The sequence below is a fragment of the Stomoxys calcitrans genome, chromosome 5, assembly GCF_963082655.1.
Source record: "Stomoxys calcitrans chromosome 5, idStoCalc2.1, whole genome shotgun sequence".
NCBI lineage: Eukaryota > Metazoa > Arthropoda > Insecta > Diptera > Muscidae > Stomoxys > Stomoxys calcitrans.
Genome location: NC_081556.1, coordinates 151,155,731 through 151,179,967, shown reverse-complemented (window position 1 = coordinate 151,179,967; position 24,237 = coordinate 151,155,731). Strand labels below are relative to the sequence as shown.

Below are 24,237 nucleotides of genomic sequence, written 5' to 3'. Positions count from 1 at the left end.
AATTTGTTTCCAAGCAAATATTGCCTTAGTTTAGTAACACTAAACACAATGGCTAGGGCTTCTTTCTCAAGAGTGCTGTAATTCTTCTCGCTTTTCGTCAAAGCTCGGGATACAAATGCTATCGGTTTTGTTGTTTCAGAAAACCTGTGTGATAAAATTCCAGCTACCGCATTATTTGAAGCATCAGTAGTTAATATGATTGGCAAGTCAGGATTAAAATGAACCAAGATTTGGTCTGAAGTAACAGACTTCTTTATATCCTCAAACGACTTATGACATTTGTCTGACCAATCGAAGGCTACATCTTTGCTTAATAAATTGTATAGTGGAGACATGATTTTTGCAAAATCATTAATAAATTTCGAATAATAATTTGCCATGCCCACAAAAGCTCGTAATTCAGAAATATTCTTGGGAATAGGACACGAGATTATTGATGAAATCCGGTCATTGTTCTTTCTTAATCCATGTTTGTCGATGTTAAATCCCAAATAGGAAATTTCAGATTGAAAAAATACTGATTTGTTTAAATTGAGCTTCAATCCTGAAGACTGTAGTTTTTGAAGTACACGCTTCAAAGTCCTGATATGCTCTTGCATATTTTTGCCAGTGATGGTTATGTCATCCTGGTAAACAACAACATAGGGAATATCCCTTAAAAGATTTTCCATTGTTTTTTGAAAAATGGCCGCAGCCGTTTTGACACCAAATGGTAGTCTCTTCACCTTCAAAGTACCAATATGCGTACTCCATGCGCATAAAAATTGAGACTCTTCATCCAAAACAAGCTGATTGTAAGCATTGGATAAATCAAGCTTCGTGAAAACTTCACCACCCTCCAACGATGCGAAAATCTCATCGATTCTGGGTAAGGGATATTTAAAATCCAATAAAAATTTGTTTAATGTGACCTTGTAGTCACCGCATATCCTCAAATCGCCGTTTGGCTTTAAAATTGGAACTAAAGGAGTTCCCCAATCGGAATTATCAACCGGCTCCAAAACACCAGAACTTATTAAGTCTCTTAACTTCTTCTCTATCTTGCCTTTCCATGCCAATGGTAAAGGTCTTGGTTTACAAAAAACAGGAGCTGCATCCTCAGCAATTTTTAAAGAAATTTTGCTCACATTGTATTCTCCCAACTTGTCTTGAAAAACCTCAGAAAATTCATTTTTAATTTGTTCAATAATCGTTGCATTAGAATCCATTGAACCAATATTGTTAACTTGCAACAGCTCAAAATTAAACGATCGTAAAAACGAACGACCAAGCAGGGGTGGATTTGATGAATTTACAACAACAACAACAACAACTGATTTACTTTTACCTTGAAAAGTCACCGACGCATCGTATTCGCCTACCAGCTTCAACTTGTCACCATTGTAATCTACATATGGTATATTGCATGGGCGAAGTGTTTTCTTAATGTTGTTCTCCTTATAAAAACAAGCAGGCATCAACGTACACGGAGCACCCGTATCACACACAGCATTAAGCTCAACTCCATCAATTACAACCTGAAGAGAATACACATCACTAGATTTGCGCTCAGCCACACTGAAAATTGAATAATTAAATAAATCATCATTATCATAATCATCATCATTGTTATCAATATCATTAGATACATAATTCACACTTCTCTTTTTATTATGACACACAGAAGCCAGATGTCCATTTCTTCCACACGAATGACATTTGCTCTCCTTGTATTTACAAGCTTGAGAGCTGTGGTTGCGCCAACCGCAATGAGAACAAGCTGCCTTTTTTTCAACTTCCATTCTGTTATCGCGACCGCCGCTTCTGTTATTTTCATAGCCATTGCCTCTGTTGTTGTTATAACCATTGCCTCTGTTACTGCTGTTACCACTGCCTCTGTTGCTGTTACTGCCTCTGTTACCGCTGCTGCCATAACCTCTGCCACCACCGCCACTGCCGTTATACTTGTTGGAGAGTCTTTGCTTTTGCACCAAGTTCACAGAACTTTGCTCCCTCTCTGCCTCTTTTGCTATGCTTTTCGTCTCCATGATCATCGCTTTTTTCAACGCCACTTGCACCGTTAGACTTTCGTCCTCTTCACACAGTCGTTCGAAGATGAAATGTGGCAAGCCCATCACAAACTGATTTAAAACAAAAGCATCCAAGTTTGCACCAAATTTACAATTAAGCGCCAATGTCTTAACTCTGGCATACCACTCAGCAACCGTTTCACTATCACTTTTTGTTGAGACATGAAACTTTTTTCTTTCGCTGAACACTATCGTAGGTGGGGTGTACTGCGTATCCAATATCTCGCACAACTCCTCATATTTTTTTGACACAGGGGACACTGGACTGCATAAACTATGCAACATTTTATAAGCCACAGCACCAATTGATTTTAATAAAATCGACTTTTTCACATTGTCGTCCGTGCAGCTTATTTCACAAAAATGTATGTCCAGACGCTCTTTCCATACATTCCACGCCTCTGCACTTGGGTTGAATTCTGGCACATTAGAAGTCTGGAACACTGCAATTTGACTGGCTGCAAAACTTTGGTTTCCTTCTCCTTCCATCTTAGGCGGCATTTATTTTTTTGCTCTGTTTATCACTTTTTTTTTTATATAAAATAACTTATTTAAGTTCAAAAAAAAAAAAAAAATTTTTTTATCCTCGTCGCCAAATATGTAATGTATTGACACGGCAGAGATGAGATGCGTTGCAATTAAAATCCAAATACAGAGTGATCTTTATTTATAACAAAACAAAGCTTAGAACTAGAAATGTATAACAACGTATGTACATGGATATGTATGTATGTGTGTGACAGTATGTTACATTAAAGAGATGCAAACAGCAAGCAGATAAACATTTAAATACGAGTGAGAGTGTTTACCACTTGTTCTTATGGATAATAAGAAAATAAGAATAAGGTGAGGGAGAAAACGTACATTAGACTGGAACGTAAATATGTTTATACTGAATACTCTATAGATATTAGAACGAAGAAGATAAGGCGCCAACATGCCTGACAATAATGGGGGCCAGGTGGGCTGAAGAAGTTCCCTCCAATCTGCCATTTCAAGCCCCTATTGCAGTCAGAAAAGGCAAATTCGCTATGTGCCTGAAAATAATTTAGACAGGAAAAAGTGTTAATATAGCCATAATCTTGTACCAATTCAGGCAGCGCCACAATAGATGCGCAACTGTCAACCAGCGCGATTTCAAAGCCCTGCAATTGCCGTTGCTTGTTAGAAGTCCTATCAGTAGTGAGAGCGATAGCTATACCCCATCTGGGAGAGGTCCCTTAAACACACCAAATTACTTCATATTGGTGAATAGCACCAACTTTATCTTTCGGGGGTTTACGTCAAGCCCATTGGCCAATCTTGGCAATCTGAACGACCACACTCTAAGATGAGTGAGTGTCATTTTTGTAGCCAACAAGCTTTAGCCCCCTCCTTTTCAAATGACCAAAAAATTCCACAATTATTCAATAGCCCCAAAAAGGGTTAAAAAAACCGTCATTGAGCTCTAGTCACAATATTCCTATTGTAGCCCTTTGCTAGTGGTACGCTAACTATCTTGTCCATGACCATCGTATGAACTCAATTCAGGAGTAATCCTCATGTCCTCCAGAGAGTCATGCATTTGACACATTTGATGAGTGGTCCCTGGTTATAATAGTGACAAACGTCTATGATGTTGGAATCAACCCCAGCCCCCTTGGAATTGAGCTAGAACTACCCTGGTCTGCCGTGGAAGATTAAATGCATTCCTGTTGTTCTTGTTGTAGCATTTTGCTGTGTTCTATCTTTCGCCTGCTTGATTCTGTTGAGTGTCAAGACCCAGGAACTCTGCGACTAAGATGGGGTGCGCACAGAGGGATCTGGACTCACTTTTTCTTGGTAGCTGTTGATAGCTAGTTTACCGCTAAAACAACCTCGTGAGAACAATAATTAAACCTGCCATATTAATGGTTTTGTCTGGAGCTAATAGGAATTTTTGACATTTTTAGTTGTTTTTATACCCTCCACCATAGGATGGGGGGTATACTAATTTCGTCATTCTGTTTGTAACTACTCGAAATATTCGTCTGAGACCCCATAAAGTATATTTATTCTTGAACGTCGCGAAATTTTATGTCGATCTAGCATGTCCGTCCGTCTGTCTGTCGAAAGCACGCTAACTTCCGAAGAAGTAAATCTAGCCGCTTGAAATTTTGCACAAATACTTATTACTAGTGTAGGTCGGTTGGTATTGTAAATGGGCCATATCGGTCCATGTTTTGATATAGATAGATTAGATTTTTTGATATAGCTGCCATATAAACCGATCTTGGGTCTTGACTTCTTGAGCCTCTAGAGTGCGCAATTCTCATCCGATTGGATTGAAATTTTGCACGACGTGTTTTGTTATGATATCCAATAACTGTACCAAGTATGGTTCAAATAGGTTCATAATCTGATATAGCTGCCATATAAACCGATCTTGGGTCTTGACTTCTTGAGCCTCTAGAGTGCGCAATTCTTATCCGATTGGAATGAAATTTTGCACGATGTGTTTTGTTATGATATCCAACAACTGTGCCAAGTATGGTTCAAATCGGTTCATAACCTGTTATAGCTGTCATATAAACAGATCTTGGGACTTGATTTCTTGAGCTTCTAGAGGGTGCAATTCCTATCCGATTTGGCTGAAATTTCGCATGACGTATTTTATTCTTACTTTCAACAACTGTGTCAAATAGGGTTCAAATCGGTTCATAACCTGATATAGCTGCCATATAAATCGATCTGGGATCTTGTTTTCTTGAGCTTCTAGAGGTCGCAATTATTATCCGATTTGGCTGAAATTTTGTACCACGGATTCTCTCATGACCATCAACATGCGTGTTTGTTATGGTCTGAATCGGTCTATAGCCCGATATAGCTCTCATATAAATCGATCTCTCTAGTTTACTTCTTGAGACCCCAAAGGTCGCAAATCTTATTCGAATTGGCTGACATTTTACACAGGTCTCCAACATATAATTTAATTTTGGTCTAAACCGGATCATATCTTGATATCGCTCTAATAGCAGAGCAAATCTTCTCTTATATCCTTTTTTGCCTAAGAAGAGATGACGGGAAAAGAACTCGACAAGTGCGATCCATGGTGGAGGGTATATAAGATTCGACTCGGCCGAACTTAGCACGCTTTTACTTGTTTTTGTTTGCTTGTCACTCAAAAATTAATAAATTTCTTTCTTCTTGCTCTGATTGGTCGAAGCAAATTTGCCTAACATTCTAAATGTCACGGCGACTTGAATTTTCTTCACCCTATTTACAAATTTTGATATATACAGCAATTCGCCGATGCGGCCACCTTATAAATACGCCTTGGGATCGCCCGAACTTGTTTTTATTTTATTGTTTAAGTTGTTACGGCATGTATGTCACATATGATTAACATTTGTTCTCTTTTTTTTAAATGTAGGTTACTTTTTGTTCTACACTTTTACCTGCTTAATAAGCCATTTATCGGAGAATTATGATGTTAACCCATGGTTTTATTTGCTTCCCACTGTACCGCTATCACTATTGGGAGATGGTGTGACCTATTCGGTAGCCACTTTTTGTTATATATCTGATATTTCTACTCCTAGTGAAAGACCTTATAGGTAAGTATGACTATTTTTGATTGTATAAATGCATCTGAAATAAATAAATTTGAAACAAAGCGCCAAGTTCGGCCAGTCCAAACCTCAGGCACCAACCATCATGGATTCTGCAAAAAAAAAAATGTTCTACTTATGTGTGGATAATTTTGGAGAAATCCAATTGGTTAAAAAAGTGGGGCTTTTAGGGGTTTAAAAAGCACAATCGGGGCTAGATCTACCTAAGAAAATAAGGGATATAAGAACTTATCAGGGCATCATTTGATGTGTTTGAGAAAAGCATGAGATTTTTAGGGGACGCTGAACTCCTGGGTTCGAATCCTGGCGAGACCATCAGAAAAAATTTTCAGCGGTGGTTTTCCCCTCCTAATGCTGGCAACATTTGTGAAGTGAAAAAGTAATTGTCGGTAATATATTGGGTTGCCCAAGAAGTAATTGCGGATTTTTTAAAAGAAAGTAAATACATTTCTAATAGCGATTAGAATGAACTTTAATCAAATATACTTTTTTTACACTTTTTTCTAAAGCAAGCTAAAAGTAACAGCTGATAACTGACAGAAGAAAGAATGCAATTACAGAGTCACAATCTGTGAAAAAATTTGTCAACGCCGACTATATGAAAATTCCGCAATTACATTTTGGACAACCCAATATTTTTACCTACGAACTTATCTGAGGATCATTTGATGTGCTTGAGAAAAGCATATCAGCAAAGAAATGAGATTTTTTGGGGCTCATAACATGGGACCGGAGGCCACCGTAGGGCAGAGGTTAGCATGTCCGCCTATGACGCTGAACACCCGGGGTTCGAATCAGAAAAAATTTTCAGCGGTGATTTTCCCCTCCTAATGCTGGCAACATTTGGAAATACCATGCCATGTTAAACTTCTCTCCAAACAGATGTCGCACTGCGGCACGCCATTCGGACTCGGCTATAAAAAGGAGGCCCCTTATCATTGAGCTTGAACTTGAATCGGACTGCACTCATTGATATGTGAAAAGTTTGCCCCTGTTCCTTAGTGGAATGTTCAAGGGCAAAAATTGCATGACATGGGAAAGTATTTGGTTTGAATGTTAAAGTTACTTTAATATTAAAGGTGTTCTTTACGTACCATTTTTCAATCAAATCGGAGAAAATTTTAAGTTTATAGAGGCGGAAAAATCAAATCGACTTTAATTCTTCTCTATTGTCTGGGGCTTATTGGATATGGATGTTTAGGGGTTATAAGTTTACTTCATAAAATTTTAACTAACTCGCCTAAAGTTGGGTGTTCTAAAAGTTTAAAAGTCAAATCCGAAAATCGGGTTATATGGGGGTTTTATTTATGCACGGCTTATCGGGGCTGAGTTTGCAATGGGTAATGAAGGCCACAAGTGTACTTCATCTACTCTCTTATTTCATCTGAGCCCTATACTGACACTGGCAGGAAATAAGTCCTGTTTTGGAATGCTGGTACGGCCTTTCAGATATTTTGCCACAATGTGGATATCATTTTCGTGCTCTACTTCCAAATACCTTTCATTTGAGCCTTATATTGCTGTGGTCGGTAAATATATCCGGTATGGAGGTATTTCTGGGGGTGAAATGGACGCCTATATATCAGATTCGTGATCTAGTCTTAAATACCCTTAATTTGAGCCACATATTGTCATTATTGGCTTAGATTTCCATTTGGAGGGTTTTGGAGGTCGCACCGCCCAAAAGATATCCCACCCTAAATAAGGATAAGAAATTTCTGTTTTCGAGTTATTATAAACAAACTATATTTCGCTTAAATCGCCACACTCATACCCGAGATCTGATATTTTTGAAAATAGGGTAAAGGGAGGATACGCCCATTAAAGTTTAGATGTTAGATCTACTTCATTCTCTTTTGGTTTTGGTGGTTTCGCTTTGCCCTGAAAGTGGATATTAGATTCAAACCATACATATAGTCGGTATATATGTATGATTGAGAGGAAGTTTATGAAGTGAGACGTCCCTGAAACTCTTAGCCATACAATAGATACCAGATTTGAGGCTCTTTTTGCCATAATCCACAAATATGTCCAGTTTGATGGGTATGTAGGGTGGGGCGGCCACCCATGGACTTAGCTCTGAAAAATATCAAATTCGTTTTCCACTATCTAATACCTATCAAATTTGTGCCACTTATTGCCATAGTAGGCAAACATGGCCGGTTTGAAGGTAGTTTAGGGGGCGGACACTGTAATAATATCAGCATTGTGCTAGAGCACGATTTTGTTTGTTGTTGTTTTGGTTATCTACATTCAAGATACAAGATATACCCGAGGTGGTGGGTATCCAAAGTTCGGCCCAGCCGAACATAACACCTTTTAATTTGTTTTCGCTTAAATCGTTTATCTCTTTTATATCTCCCTAGAATGACTCTATATGAAGCTGTCATTTATACAGGTCTTATGGTGGGCTCCTTTTCCTCTGGCTACATCTACAATGCCTATGAATCCTCCACACTGATATTCTTTATATCATCCATAAGTATTTTGTGGGCCACATTAATAGTAATCTTCTTGGTGCCGGAAAGTTTAAATGCACGTCGAACTGCCAATGAGCCGAGGGAAGATGATCAAGGATCAACAGCCAACACAACCACAGCGGTGTCGACAGAACCTAATCAAAATCAGGAGGAGGCATTGGAAGAGACTCAGCAACAGCAAACTGCAACAAATCGTTACAAAAGTTTATTGGACATTAATCACCTCAAGTCAATGTATGAAACGTGTTTCAGGCAACGCGAATATGAAACACGTTCGGTTATCTTGTTGATTGTGGGCTGTTTGTTGACGTGTGCCTTTGTGGTGGGTAAGTGGGAGTTTATTGATCACTGCTAACGGACTAGCAATACTAATTGACCACGTTTTAAATTTTTGTTTTTTGATTGCCACCTGTGTTTACCTGATGTCCTCCAGAGGGATCGATGACCGTTTTTTATTTATTTGTGCGAGAGAAATTCCAATGGACTGTTAAAGATTTTACTACCTATGAGACAGTGAGCATATTGGTACCCATTCTGGGTAATATCTTGGGTGTATGGCTATTAAGAAAGGTAAGTTTAAGGTCAAGCAATCTCTTAGTGCCTTATATAAAGTTACGTTTTTGTTTGAATTTTTGCAGGTATTCAAAATGCAACTTTTAACGGTGGCCATTTATGCTTTGCTCTCACAAACCACCAGCAGCTTGATGAAGGCTTTCGCTGCCACTAATTGGCAATTATATTTGGCCATTGGTCTGGGTGTATTCAAGTCCATAGTTAATCCCATGCTAAGAACTGTTTTGACAAATCTTCTGCCAGCAAATGAATTGGGTAAGTATTCGGCAATAACGGTAATAATGGGTTGCCCAAAAAGTAATTGCGGACTTTTCATATAGTCGGCGTTGACAAATTTTTTCATAGCTTGTGACTCTGTAATTGCATTCTTTCTGCTGTCAGTTATCAGCTGTTACTTTTAGCTTGCTTTAGAAAAAAAGTGTAAAAAAAAGTATATTTGATTAAAGTTCATTCTAAGTTTTATTAAAAATGCATTTACTTTCTTTTAAAAAATCCGCAATTACTTTTTGGGCAACCCAATAATTTTTTACCCAACATTTAAGCATGGGGATATTCGGAATATCAATTTCGACCCCATAAAGAATGTTGATACTATTGAACCTCCTAAATATCTGGGACAATTTAGCCATGTCCATCCTTCTCTATGTTGAAAAAAATCTATAAAAAAAACGTGCATATAATTAAATATTTTTTGCTTTGTCGAAGAATTTGGGTTATGAATGCAAGCCAAAGAAGCGAATCTTTTAAATAAAGACGCTGTGTACAATTCGTAACCCAGAGGTTAGCATGCCCGTCTACGACGCTGAACGCCTGGGTTCGAATCCTGGCGAGACCATCAGAAAAGCATTTTTCAACGGTGGTTTTCCTCTTCTAATGCTGGCTACATATGTGAGGTACTATGCCATGTAAAAACTTCTCTCCAAAGAGGTGCCGCCCTTCGGCACGCATTTCGGACTCGGCTATAAAAAGGAGGCCCCTTATCATTGAGATTAAACTTGAATCGAACTGCACTCATGATATGTGAGAAGTTTTCCCCTGTTCCTTAGTGGAATGTTCATGGGCAAAATTTGCAAAATTTTTGTCTATAGATGCTATGAGCTAACGACTTCCATTCGATTCGAACTGATTTTTCACAGATGTCTCTTCACAGATGATTTTCAATTTCTTATAAAAAAAAAAAACAATTTTTAAACTAAGCATCTTTACAATTTAAACTTAAATTATTTAAAAACTTTTTTATTTCTGAAGGCATTTTTGTATCTTTAGCTAAGGAACAACATTGACCCTGTCCCTAAGGAAATTTTCAAACTTTCAACGATATTTTGAACTTCGTTTAAAGATTTTTGTCCTTTAATAATAAGTTTAAAGCATTTTCAAAACAACCATTAAAGTTAAAAATTCTTTAAAATCAACTAAAAAAAGTCTTTCACCAAACGAATTCTTAAGAAAATTTAAAATGGGACATCTTTAAATTAAGTTCATCATCTTTTGCTCAAATCTTAAATATCACGCTTACATTGAAATTTTTATCATCTGGATTTCGCTAAATCCAAAAACAAATCCTGTCCGTTTACACTGCGTTTTTGGAGATTTAAGCGTACATGCGTATGCATGAATGTGCATATCACACACATCCATACAAAATTCTTGAAAACAGTTTTATAATTTGGTACTTTTATCGATTATTCAGTCCTGAAATCGGGTTTATTTGGGATTTAAGAATAAATACTGCAAGAATTGGATTTATTTTTGTACGGTAAAACCTGCAAAAAACACTGGATTTAGCACTTAAATATCGAAAAGGCCATAAAGTCGGATTTAATGGGCAATGTAAACGTACTTTAAGGCTAGAAAAAAATTTTTCTATGTCTAGACTTTGACTTCCGTGTCAAGTATGGTTCAAATCGGACCATATTTGGATATACCTGTCATAAAGACGGATCCTCCGATGGGGCCAAGACCTTAGGCCCCATAAATACTAAATTTCCCATGAACATTCCATTAAAGAACAGGGTATACTTCTCTCATATCAATGTGTGCAGTCTGATTAAGGTTTAAATTCAATGATAAGGGGACTCATTTTTTATGTCGAGCCTGAACGGCGTGCCCCATTTCGACACCACTTGGTAGCGATATTTTAACATGGCCGGATACCTCACAAATATAGCCAGCATTAGTAAAGTGATAACCACCGCTGAAAAAATTAGTTTTTGATGTTCACGCTGGGGTTTGAACTCAGGCGTTCGGCGTCATAGGCGGACATGCTAACCTCTGTGCCACGGTTGCTTTCTGGCCCAATAAATAGTACATTTATTACCGAACTTCGCTGAACTATAGCACAGTAAAATGTGTTAGGCCCCTCAAAATCTTTATTTAGTACGGTCATGATCGGACCAAATTTGGATATAGCTGACATATAGATCGATTGTCCGATTAAAGGCCTTGACCGTTAAAAGATGCACTTACGAGGGTTGCCTTTTATATTTCGGAATTGGACAACATTGGTGTTGCAATTTGCCAACTGACAGCTCAATCGTAAAGCTTGAAATTTTTGAGGTTATACTACGTACTCAGAACGTTTTGACATACGAGCGCTATTTGTTAAATTAAATCGTAAACATTTTCGTGCGATTATTTTTTACAACTTTCAACGTGGATTAACCCAACAAAAGTGCATCGATGAACTTAGTTAAATTTTTGGCAATGAAGTTTCATCAAGGAACAGTGTTTATCGATGGTATGGTGAATTTAACCAAGGTCCTAGTTCACTCCAAGACGAATTTCGTGAAGGTGGTCCTAAATCATTTGTTGTTCCAAAAACCATTGATGCTGTGCGCCAACAGATATTGCAACATTGGACAATAGTGGGACCAGCATTAATTCAATTTGGATCCCAAAATAGGCTCGTGTCGATTGGTCGAAAGAAATGCTTCAAAAATACGAAACAACTGCATTTTTGAGCAATCAAAACATCGATTTGATGAGTCTTCCACCGTATAGTCCTGACTTGGCACTAAATAACTTATTTTTATTCCCGTATGTAAAAAATAAAATGAGAGGTAAACGTTTTTCGACTTCTGAAGAAGCTATTGATGCGTCCAGAATGCATGTTTTGGAGACACCTCAATATCAGAGTGGCAAAAGTGCTTCGACAAACGGATGGTTCAAACGCATGCAAATGTGTATTGATCTTAATGGGAAATATTTTGAAAAATAATAAAGCAATTTTCGATGATTAATATTTGTTTTTGTGTTCTCTAATCCTAAAATATAAAAGGCAACCCTCGTATTACCTGATTTCCCTGAAATTCAACACAAGTCTTCTGTGGCTGAATATGGTACAGATCGGTCTATATTTGTTTATATTTATCATTTAGAACGATCTCCTTATTCAAGGTCTTGGGCATTGTAAAAGATCGTACCATAATGTGATTAGCCGATTTGTTTTTGTTATTTATTAAAATCTTTTTTTCTTTGCTTCTATTTTTAGGTAAACTCTTCTCATTCACAAGTGCCATACAAGCCTTTATACCCTTTGTGGCATCGCCTTTGTACACCATCATCTATCGATCAACATTGACAACATTTCCAGGTTTTTTCAATGTTGTCAATGCGAATCTTTTCATACTGGCCATAGCTCTGATATTGTAAGTTGACTTTGTATTCCTAGTTTATAATATCTCTTAATTGAAGTTTGGAGAAAAAACATCCGCCCAAAGGTCTATGAACAGTAGTGTTAAATTTCATTAAGGCCTTGCATGTTTTTCCAAACAGACCTATTCAGGGAATTACAATTTTTGGTTGGCAAACTTTAATTACTTTTTTTTTCTCTATTTCAGAGTAATTTTACGCAAAAAACAAAAGTACTCCGAGCATTATAAAACAATTTTGAATTAACTTGTTATCATTTTTGCCTGATGTAAGGGTGTTCTTCGACTATTCACGTCATTTTCATAGACATTATTTATAATTTGCAATATATTTAATTAATAAAGTATAGTGGTAGAACAAAAACAGTAAGTAATAAAACATTCAAATAAGCCTTTAAATTAAAACAATTATCTCAGTTTTGGTAGCAACAATTTTATTTTTCATTTTAATCACCACATTAATAAAATAATAGAAAATTTAGCAAAAGCCGTGAAGTTGCTAAAATAATTATTTTTAATTTTTTTATGCTATAAAACTCAATAAGCAAACTTGACCATGAACATTCCAAAACCTTATATCGGGAGATTGGTCCATATGGCAGCTATATCCAAATATAGCCCGATCTGAAACACCCTCAGCATTGTTTCAAATTTCGGCAAATCGTAAAAAATGCGGCGTTTGTGGGCCCTGGACCTTAAATCGCAAGATCGGTGAATATGGTATATGGTATATCGAAATATGATCAGTTATAGATCATACCCGAAATAGATATCAAAGGACCTATTAAAACTCACTAAACTAAATTTCAGGGAAATCGAGTAATAAATTCGACTTTTATTAGACCCAAACCTAAAATCGGACTATATGGCTGCTATATCCTAATATAGACTGATATGAACCATACTCTGCACGAAGATCAAGGTTTCTAATACAATGCACGGTTCAAAATTTCAGCGAAATGGTATCAAAAAAAAATTTTTTTAATGCCCAAAAATTTTAATCGGGTGGTCTATATGGGAAACTTAACCATGATAAACCAGTAAGGAAAGGCAAAAGTGGGGCGGTACCGACTATATAATACCTTACACCACCTCGTGCATGTAGTACTTTTTATATGTAGAACTTATCTCGAAATCTAGTCAGACTTTAATTTGTATACCAATAGAAGTAGCAATTTAGAACCTTGTAAGATTTTTCTGCCATTGGACAAAAGATTTGGATTTCAACATCTTTAAAAGGCAATATCGGATTAAAGATTATATGGGAGTTATATCGAAACCTGAGCAAATTTTAATGACACATACTGGGACATGAAATAGAACATCTCACGCCCTATATTGTAGAGATGTAACCATAATTGTGAATTTTACTGCCTTAAAAGTCCATATCGGATGAAATATACACATTGGAGACTTATCTAAATAAGGACTGATTTTAATGAAATTTTGCGCAAATTTTTTCATGCAAAATCGGACGAAAATTGTGGCTTCTACAGCCTTAAAAGGCCATATCGGATGAACGATATATATGGGAGCTATATCTAAATCTAAACCGATTTTTATGAAATTTTGCACACATATGAAGACGTCAAATAAAGCACCTCATGCTAAATGTTGTATAGATCGGACCAAAATTGTGGCTTCTACAGCCTTAAAAGGCCAAATCGGATGAAAGTTATATATGGGAGCTATATCTAAATCTGAACCGATTTTTATGAAATTTTGCACATACATTGAGATTTCACAAAAACGACTCCACGCCAAATTTGGTGAAGATTGTGGCATTTACAGCCTTAATAGTCCAAATCGGATGAAAGATATATATGGGAGCTATATCTAAGTCAGAACCAATTTTGATGAAATTTTCCAGATATGTTAAGATCAGTAACAAAACAGCCCGTGCCAAATTTTGTGCAAATCGGTTGAAAATTGTAGCTACTAGGGCCATTTAATTGCAAGTCGGGCGATACATATATGTGGGAGCTATTTTTAAATCTGAACCGATTTTTATGAAATTTAGCACACATATGTAGACCTCAAATAAAATACCCAATGCCAAATTTTTTAAAGATCGGACGAAAATTGTGGATTCTACAGCCATAAAAAGCCAAATCGGATGAAATATATATATGGGAGCTATATCTAAATCTGAACCGATTTTTTTTTTTTCAAAATCAATAGCGTTTGTCCTTGGACCAAAAAAGTGACATGTGCAGAATTTCGTGACAATCGGACAACAAATGCGACCTGTACTTTGATTACAAGAATACATGGACTCACAGACGTACATGGCTAAATCGAATCAGAAAGTGATTCTGAGTCGATTGGTATACTTATCTAGCACTTCTCCTTCTTAGCGTTGCAAACAAATGCACAAATCTATAATACCCTGTACCACAGCGGTGGTGTAGGATATAAAAAAGTCATCTGTCTCTCTTGTTTTAAAGATTATAAAGTGATTGTAACAAACAAGATTTTACAACGACCACGAATACAGGGTAGCTGTCACGAAGTGTTTACAAGTCAAACGACCAGATTTTTTTTTTTGGTTGAAAATATTTTTTAATGGTCAAATGACAAATGTGTGAAGTACCGTCGAACTTCCCCATAATGAATCTTGACGAGACCAGAAAATTACTTCATTATATAGAAACTTTATTATACAGAACTTATATTTTTTTCCCAGCATTTTCATTTATAAGAAAAATTATAAGGCATATTAGATTGGGTTACACTTTTCATTTGTTTTCCTCAACAAAACCTTCAAATACCAAATAACAAAACAATTGTATACAAATTATATTTTTTCAGGTATTTTAATGCATTTTTAATAAAACTTAGAATGAACTTTAATCAAATATATAATTGCCATTTGGTTCGATAACCTTTTGCCATCTTCCTGGCAAATTTAGTATTCCACGCTCATAGAACTTCTGGCCCTTATCTGCAAAAAACTGAACCAAGCGCGATTTTATAGCCTCATCATTGCCGAAAGTTTTACCATTTGGGGAGTTCTGAAAAGATCGAAATAAATGGTAGGCTGATGGTGCAAGGTCAGGGCTATATGGTGGATGCATCAAAAGTTCCCGGCCAAGCTCACTCAGTTTTTGGCGAGTGACCAAAGATGTGTGCGGTCCAGCGTTGTCCTGGTGGAATATGACACCTTTACGATTGACCAATTCTGGTCGCTTCTCCTTTATGGCTGTTTTCAATTTGTCCAATTGTTGACAGTAAACATTCGAATTAATCGTTTGGTTCCTTGGAAGCAGCTCAAAATATACCACACCCTTCCAATCCCACCAAACAGACAGCATAACCTTCTTTTGGTGGATATCAGCCTTTGAAGTGGTTTGAGCTGGTTCATCATGCTTGGACCATGATCGTTTTCGACTAAAGTTGTTGTAAACAATCCATTTTTCATCTCCAGTTATGATTCGTTTTAAAAACGGATCGAATTTATTGCGTTTAAGGTGCATATCACAAGCGTTGATTCGGTTTGTTAAATGAATTTCTTTCAATACATGTGGTACCCATATTAAAATTGACGCCAAACAAACAAATGTAAACAAAATTTCGCGCACTTTTTTTCTAAAGCAAGCTAAAAGTAACAGCTGATAACTGACAGAAGAAAGAATGCAATTACAGAGTCACAAGCCGTTGAAAAAATTTGTCAACGCCGACTATATTACTACTATATTACCGACAATTACTTTTTGGACAACCAAATAGTAAAATCGTTAGAAATCTCTCTATTGTGAATTATGCATTTCTTTATTGAACGAAGATTTTTGAAATTTGAGATCGCTATTGTTTAAATCGATCATAATTCGTAAAAAATTACATTAAAATGTGATATATCCATCCAACATATTTTTAAATCAAGTTCGTCATCTTTGGTTGAATCTTTAAACTTAGGAACTTATCCCCAATTTCTGCCAGAATTTTAGTCCATGACTTTGGGGAGAAGGCTAGGCGGTCAGGTTTTATTTATATTTTACCGGAAATCCCAAAAATTCCCATTCCCTTCCTATTTTGTTGGGTCTTCGCAAAACAATATCACACGTGATCACAAGGCATAGCCATTTATTTAACTTCCGATATAAATATTGGCTATTATTGTTCTACCAATTGTTTGCTTGATGACGCTATATGTGCATATTAAAAAGACTCCCATGGGAAGTGTGCGTTTTGTTTGAGACTCGTAAAACGACATCACGCAATTTATTTACCCACAAAATCTCTCTAAAAACAAGAATAACGATTTTCTGCTTACCCGCTCTCTGGCTGTGTAGGCCAAACCAAAAATTTGCTTAAAGCCATCTGACATTAAAGTTCGCCTACCCTAAAAAAGCTGGCTTTTGGCTAGCAGCAGCCTATAGACAGTAGACAGTAGCAGCAGGCTATAGATAGTAGATGAAAAAATATAATAAAATGAACTTGTAAATTTCCGATAAAGAAGTCTTACCTTCAGTTGAATTTGCGACGGGTTTAAGGCAACAAGTCTGAGCGTACGAGCAAAAACGGCCAAAATAGCTGCAATGCTGTAGTTGGCATCTATTTTTAAACGCAAAGTAGTTCTTTGTGTTGTTTTATGTTCGGTGTAAAAAAAGCTCAGAGAAGATCATTCGAACTTTCTAAAATGACACCAATAGAAAGATATAACAAAATATTTGTCTAATTTTTTTCTCTCCGCTTGTGGATAAATTACTGAACATGTAAAAGTGATAAATCAATAAGTTTTTTTTATTAAAAAAAGAATATTTTTTTAAACTTAAACATTGGGGTGTGTCGATATTTTGGTTATATATTTTTTTAATACAGCAGCAGAGAACTGTGTTGAGATCAATCGAGCTATGTAAACCTACTACTGTGGATCCTATGATCTAGACTAGAAAAGGTTGATTGGACTGATGAGTCATTGTGAGCTTCATATTATGAAAATGAAGACGTGACTACATATCGTTGAGGAGTGTAATACTATGGTCATACATATCTAACTCACCAGTTTGAATTTCTTGCGAATCAACTAAAAGTATGTGGTAAGCTTGGGACTCAGGTCTAACGTATGAATACATATAACAAGTAAGAGCGTGCTAAGTTCGGCCGAGCCGAATCTTATATACCCTCCACCATGGATCGCATTTGTCGAATTCTATGCGCGGTATCTCTTTTTAGGCAAACAAAGAATATTGAAAAGGAACTGTTATGCTATTGGAGCTATATCAAGTTATAGTCCGATTCGGACCATAAATGAATGCTGAACATTGTAGAAGTAATTGTGTAATATTTCAGTTCATTCGGATAAGTGCGCCTTGTAGGGGCTCAAAAAGCCAAATCGGGAGATCGGTTTATATGGGAGCTGTATAAAGCTATTGATCGATTCAGACCATATTAGACATGTATGTTGAAGGTCATGAGAGAAGCCGTTGTATAAAATTTCCGTCAAATCGGATGAGAATTGCGCAGTCAAGAGGCTTAAAAAGTCAAGATGCCAGATCGGTAAACAAAGAATACTGAATAAGAACTGTTATGCTATTGGAGCTATATTAAGTTATAGTCCGATTCGGACCATAAATGATTGCTGAACATTGTAGAAGTCATTGTGTAATATTTCAGTTCATTCGGATAAGAATTGCGCCTTGTGGGGGATCACGAAGGAAAATCGGGAGATCGGTTTATATGGGAGCTGTATAAAGCTATTGATCGATTCAGACCATATTAGACATGTATGTTGAAGGTCATGAGAGAAGCCGTTGTATAAAATTTCCGCCAAATCGGATGAGAATTGCGCCCTCTAGAGGCTCAAGAAGTCAAAATCCCAGATCGGTTTATATGGCAGCTATATCAGGTTCTATAACGATTTACGCCATACTTAGCACAGTTATTGGAAGTCATAACAAAACACCTCATGCAAAATTTCAGCCAAATCAGATGAGGATTGCGCGCTCTATTGGCTCAAGAAGTCAAGATACAAGATCGGTTTAAATGACAGCTATATCAGATTATGAACCGATTTAAATCATACTTAACACAATTATTGGAAGTCATAACAAAACACCTCATGCAAAATTTCAGCCAAATCGGATGAGAATTGCGCGCTCTATTGGCTCAAGAAGTCAAGATCCAAGATCGGTTTATATGATAGCTATATCAGATTATGAATCGACTTGAATCATACTTAGCACAGTTGTTGGAAAACACTACGTGCAAAAATTCAGTTAAATTGGACGAGAATTGCGCGCTCTAGAGGCTCAAGAAGTCAAGACCCAAGATCGGTTTATATGGCAGCTATATCAAAACATGAACCGATTTGGCCCATTTACAACCCCAACCGACCTTTACTAATAAAAAGTATATGTGAAAAATTTCAAGCGGCTAGACTTACTCCATCGAAAGTAAGCGTGCTTTCGACAGACAGACGGATGGACGGACATGGCTAAATCGACTTAAAAGACATGACAATCAAGAATATATTGGGTTGCCCAAAAAGTAATTGCGGATTTTTTAAAAGAAAGTAAATGCATTTTTAATAAAACTTAGAATGAACTTTAATCAAATACACTTTTTTCTAAAGGAAGCTAAAAGTAACAGCTGATAACTGACAGAAGAAAGAATGCAATTACAGAGTCACAAGCTGTGAAAAAATTTGTCAACGCCGACTATATGAAAAATCCGCAATTACTTTTTGGGCAACCCAATATATACTTTATGGGGTCTCAGACGCATATTTCGAGGTGTTACAAACAGAATGACGAAATTAGTATACCCCCATTCTATGGTATGGGGTATACAAATTAGCATGGCTTACAATGAATATCTAAGTTATTTTAGGACTTGCTGCCTTCGGCAAGCTTCGTAGGTTTCTGTGCAATAACTGATGGTTATCGGCAAAACTATTCAAATACTTGAAATTTCTTTCTCTTTCAAGAATTTTTGGATTTTTGTTAATGGGTAAAGACATCTATGAATCACTTTCTGTTCTTCTCTTTCCACAATATAATCTTTTTTTAGGTTTCATTTGCATACACTATCTAATTAAACGCAATAGTAATGAACCACTTGAGAGTAAATACTGCAGTTTCCCCCAATAAAATTGCTCGACGTTGTTGATTTTCTTAATAATGCTGTGTGAATGATTTAGATAAAAGTTAGGATGACTGAATAGAACTGCAAATTGGGATTACACCATTGTCTACTGAAAGTGTTGTTTTTTATTTGTTGGTGTAAAGAGGACTAAAGAGCTATTGTTAAAATTTGACATGGAAATAATTTTCTTCTCATATCTGAAACTTCTACATAGATAGGAGAAAGAAAGATGTTTAAATATGCGTCCATTTTCTGATCTGATCCATTTTCTAATACCTTATCCATTTGCGAGCCGGATCGTGAGAGGACGAGCCTTTTACTAAAAGGAAGTAAGAAGGAGGTCAGTATGCACACAGAAAAAGATTCGTTGCGACAACCAATGTTGAAATTAAGGTTGTTGCCCTATATTTGCTATGGTACCAAAAATAGTACTGTATCGAAAAATTAAAAGAGCAAAATTTTGACACATTTTCTTATTTTACCCACACCCGTAGGATAGGGGGTATATTCATTTAGTCATTCCATTTGCAACACATCGAAATATCCATTTCCAACCCTACAAAGTACATATATTTCAGATTGTCGTAAAATTCTAAGACGATTCCACGATGTTCGTGTTTCTGTCCTTCCTACAGCCTTCAAAAATTGAGATATTGAGCTGAAATTTGGCACAGATATGTCTTTTTGATGCATGCCGGTAAAGTTCTTGAACGGGCCAAATCGGACCATATCTGGATATAGCTGCTATATAGACCGATCTGCCGATAAAGGGTCTAATGCCCATAAATGCCTTATTTTTTATCCGATTTCGCTGAAATATGAAACATTGAGTAATTTAAGGCCTCCCGACATCTGACCGAAATATGGTTCAGATCGGACTATATTTATATATAGCTGCCATATATTTCGCTGAAATTTGAAACAGTTGGTTATTTTAAGCCTACCGATAGCTGACCTAAATATGGTTCAGATCGGATTATATATGGATATAGCTGCCATATAGACCGATCTGCCGATAAAGGGTCTGAAGCCAATAAAAGCTTTATTTTTTAACCGATTTCGCTGAAAATTGAAACAGTGAGTAGTTTTACGCTTCCGAACATAGGACTTAAATATGGTTTAGATCGGACTACATTTAGATATGGCTGTCATATAGACCGATCTCCCGATAAAGGGTCTGAAGCCCATAAAAGCTTTATTTTTTAACCGATTTCGCTGAAATTTGAAAAAGCGAGTAGTTTTACGTTTCCGAACATAGGACCCAAATATGGTTCAGATCAGACTGTATTCAGATATAGCTTTCATATAGACCGATATGCCGGTTAAGGGCCTGAAGCTCATAAAAGCTTTATTTATTAATAAATTTTTGAAATTTGAAATATAAAATTCAATAGTGACTTATATTTATTAGACCACTCTATGTCCGTGTCGAATTTGGGTGCATGAGTTATCCAATTTTCACCGGAGGTGGTGTGTATCCAAAGTTCGGCCCGGCCGAGCTTAATGATTTTTAACTTGTTTATGTTTCCTTATTTGAGGAATCCCAATATGAAAAGTCCAGATATGCTTTTAATCTGATATAGCTGCCACATAAACCAATCGGCCGACTTGACTTCTTGAGCCTCTAGGGGGCACAATTATTTGGATCACATTTTAAACGTGGTATTGTTTATAACTTGTAATAGGCATGATAAGTACGGTCCATCTGTATTTGCAGATGTATCTACTATATATTTGAACAAGTAAAAGCGTGCTGTGTTCGCCTGGGCCGAATCTTATGTACCCTCCACCATGGATCGCATTTGTCGAGTTCTTTTTCCAGTATCCCTGTTTAGGCAAACAAAAAATAAAAGAAAAGAAATGCTATGCTATTGGAGCTATATCAAGTTATGGTTCGATTTAGACCGAATGTTGAATTGAATTGAAAAACGAATTGAATGTTGGAGATCATAGTAGAAGTCATTGTGTAAAATTTCAGCCAAATCGAATAAGAATTACGCCCGCAGGGGTTCAAGAAGTAAAATGGGGAGATTTAATTATAGGGGAGCTGTATCAGGCTATAGGCCGATTCCGACCATATTGAACACGTATGTTGAAGGTCTTGGGAGAAGCCGTTGAACAAAATTTCAGCCGAGTCGGATAGGAATTGCGCCCCTTTAGAGGCCCAAGAAGTCAAGACCCCAGATCGGTTTATATGACAGCTATATCAGGTTGTGAACCGATTTGAACCATACTTAGCATTATTGGAAGGCATAAAAAAACACTTCATTTAATTCATTTCAGCCAAATCGGATAAGAATTGCGACCTCTAGTGGCTCAAGAAGTCAATATCCAAAATTGGTTAATATGGCAGCTATATCAGGTTGTTGACCGATTTTAACCATACTTAGCACAGTTATTGGAAGTCAGAATACCACATGCAAAATTTCAGCCAAATCGGATAAGAATTGCTCAAGAAGTCAAGACCCAGATAGGTTAATATGACAGCTATATCAGGTTATAGACCGATGTCAAACATACTTAGCACAGTTGTTGGAAGTTATAACAAAGCACCTCATGCAAAATTTCAGTGAAATCGGTTAAGCATTGCGCCCTTTTGTGGCCCAAGAAGTCAAGATCCAAATTCAGTTAATATGGCAGCTACATCAAAACATGGACCGATATGGCCCATTTACAATCCCAACCGACCTACACTAACTTTGAAAGTTAACGAGCTTTCGACAACCAGACGGAAGGATGGACATGGCTGGGTCCCCGAATATTTCGGGGAGTTACAAACTGAATGTTGACATTAGTATACCGCCATCCTATGGTGGAGGGTATAAGGAACGTATAATTTAAGGAACGTATAACCATTGTGGTATAGGGTATTATAAGTTTGTGCATTTATTTGCAACGCCAAGAAGAAGAAGAGCTAGACCCATCGATAAGTATACCGATCGACTCGGAATCACTTTCTGATTCGATTTAGCCATGTCCGTCTTTCCGTCTGTGAGTCCATGTATTCTTGTAATCAAAGTGCAGGTCGTATTTGTAGTCCAATCATCTCGAAATTTTGCACATAGCACTTTTTTGGCCCAAGGACGATCGCTATTGATTTTGGTAAAAGTCGGTCCATAGCTCCCACATATATGTATCGCCCGATTTGCACTTGAATGGCCGTAGTTAACACAATTTTAAAACTATCTGTCTGAAAGTGGGTTCAGATTTAAATATAGCTCTCATATATATTGGGTTGCCCAAAAAGTAATTGCGGATTTTTCATATAGTCGGCGTTGACAAATTTTTTCACAGCTTGTGACTTGTGTGTTACTTTTAGCTTGCTTTAGAAAAAAAGTATAAAAAAAGTATATTTGATTAAAGTTCATTCTAAGTTTTATTAAAAATGCATTTACTTTCTTTTAAGTAAACCGCAATTACTTTTTGGGCAACCCAATACATATATATTTAATTATTGCCCAAATTTATAATTGTAGTGTAGGTGTAGGGTATTATAGTTCTATAAATGCAGCTTACGATTTAATTTAAACACCCCAATGTATTGGTAGGATTATTTACATTATTTTTGTTAAGTTATAAGATAAGGTTATAAACAAAAATCGCCTTTAGTAATAATAACAGTAATAAAGATCTGTTATTTATATAAAACTGCACAAAATCATTGTTGCCACCTACAACAAAGAGAAGGCAGGCAATGAAAAACTCAATGGATTCCCTTGATTATGAACGTGTTTTGTTGATTTACTCAAGCCTAGCTCTAGGAAACATCTATAAAAACAACAACAACAACACAAATGTATGCATGCGATCATATATAATTATTGATAAATACAACAACACTTACTAACACATTAACATTCACATACATTAAAGTAATACGCAAAGAGTAAAAAATCAACAGAAAACACAACAACAATAATGACAAATGACACAAAAGTTTGGTGTGAGCAAAAATGTATGGAGGAGTTAACAGCGACATCTCATTCAAACCGGGCCACAGTTTAGACGTGAACTCTCAAGCGGAAACTTGACAAATGAAAAGTGTAGCCCTCGACAAAATTGTAACGGTCAATGTTTTGTGAATAGATTCAAATCAAATTTTCAAAATAGACAATGTTCAATTGAAACGGTAATTGCCATTGTTGTGTTGTAAACGAAAATTACAGTGCTTTACAAAAAAAAAAAACAAAAACAAATAAGTGAAAAATAACAACAAACAACAATCAATAATCAAATTAAAAATAATGGTGGAATCAGCTGTTACATCGACTCTGTCGCGGCTTAAGCAGTTAGAGTGGCAGCAATTTTTTCATATGTTTCACATAGAGCCCATTGTTTTTGTTCTGGTCTTTGCCCACAGCTTATCAGGTAAGATGGAAGCACAAAAAAATGATGTATCTGCTTAAATACAGAGTTTTCTTTATTGATTCTTATAAAATTTTATCTTGATTTTGAGAATTGATTGGGAGATTTCTTTGAAGATTTCTATATAGAAGTAAAATCTGCACAGTTTGTAACTACATATGAGGCAATGCAAAAAAATAAAGTTATTATGTTCCTAAAATACTACTAAATTGATTGCTTTGCTTGATTTTAATTGCTGAATAAAAAAAAGTACAAAAATATACTCCACTGTAGCATGACGAAAATCGACAGCAAGATTTTGTTTTTGAGATTTTGAACCCAACACGCCATTTAATACGACAACTTTATCGACACACTTTTATAATTGTGATCGAACTGAATTCTTGTTGCTGGAATTGTACAAGTTTTCTGTTTGGCTTAAAGT

At 36.4% G+C, this 24,237-nt stretch overlaps 1 protein-coding gene across 1 annotated transcript in view; it reads left to right on the top strand.

The window, feature by feature from the left end:
• LOC106091041 (uncharacterized) overlaps positions 1 to 24,237 on the top strand; it is a 60,702-nt gene that overhangs the window by 10,596 nt on the left and 25,869 nt on the right. Inside the window, exons 4-11 of the mRNA XM_059369972.1 lie at positions 5,461 to 5,644; positions 8,026 to 8,465; positions 8,573 to 8,709; positions 8,778 to 8,967; positions 12,203 to 12,359; positions 12,552 to 12,575; positions 23,559 to 23,577; positions 23,651 to 23,816. Of these exons, the coding sequence (XP_059225955.1) occupies positions 5,461 to 5,644; positions 8,026 to 8,465; positions 8,573 to 8,709; positions 8,778 to 8,967; positions 12,203 to 12,359; positions 12,552 to 12,575; positions 23,559 to 23,577; positions 23,651 to 23,816 (1,317 nt within the window). The remainder of the gene's footprint in view (positions 1 to 5,460; positions 5,645 to 8,025; positions 8,466 to 8,572; positions 8,710 to 8,777; positions 8,968 to 12,202; positions 12,360 to 12,551; positions 12,576 to 23,558; positions 23,578 to 23,650; positions 23,817 to 24,237) is intronic.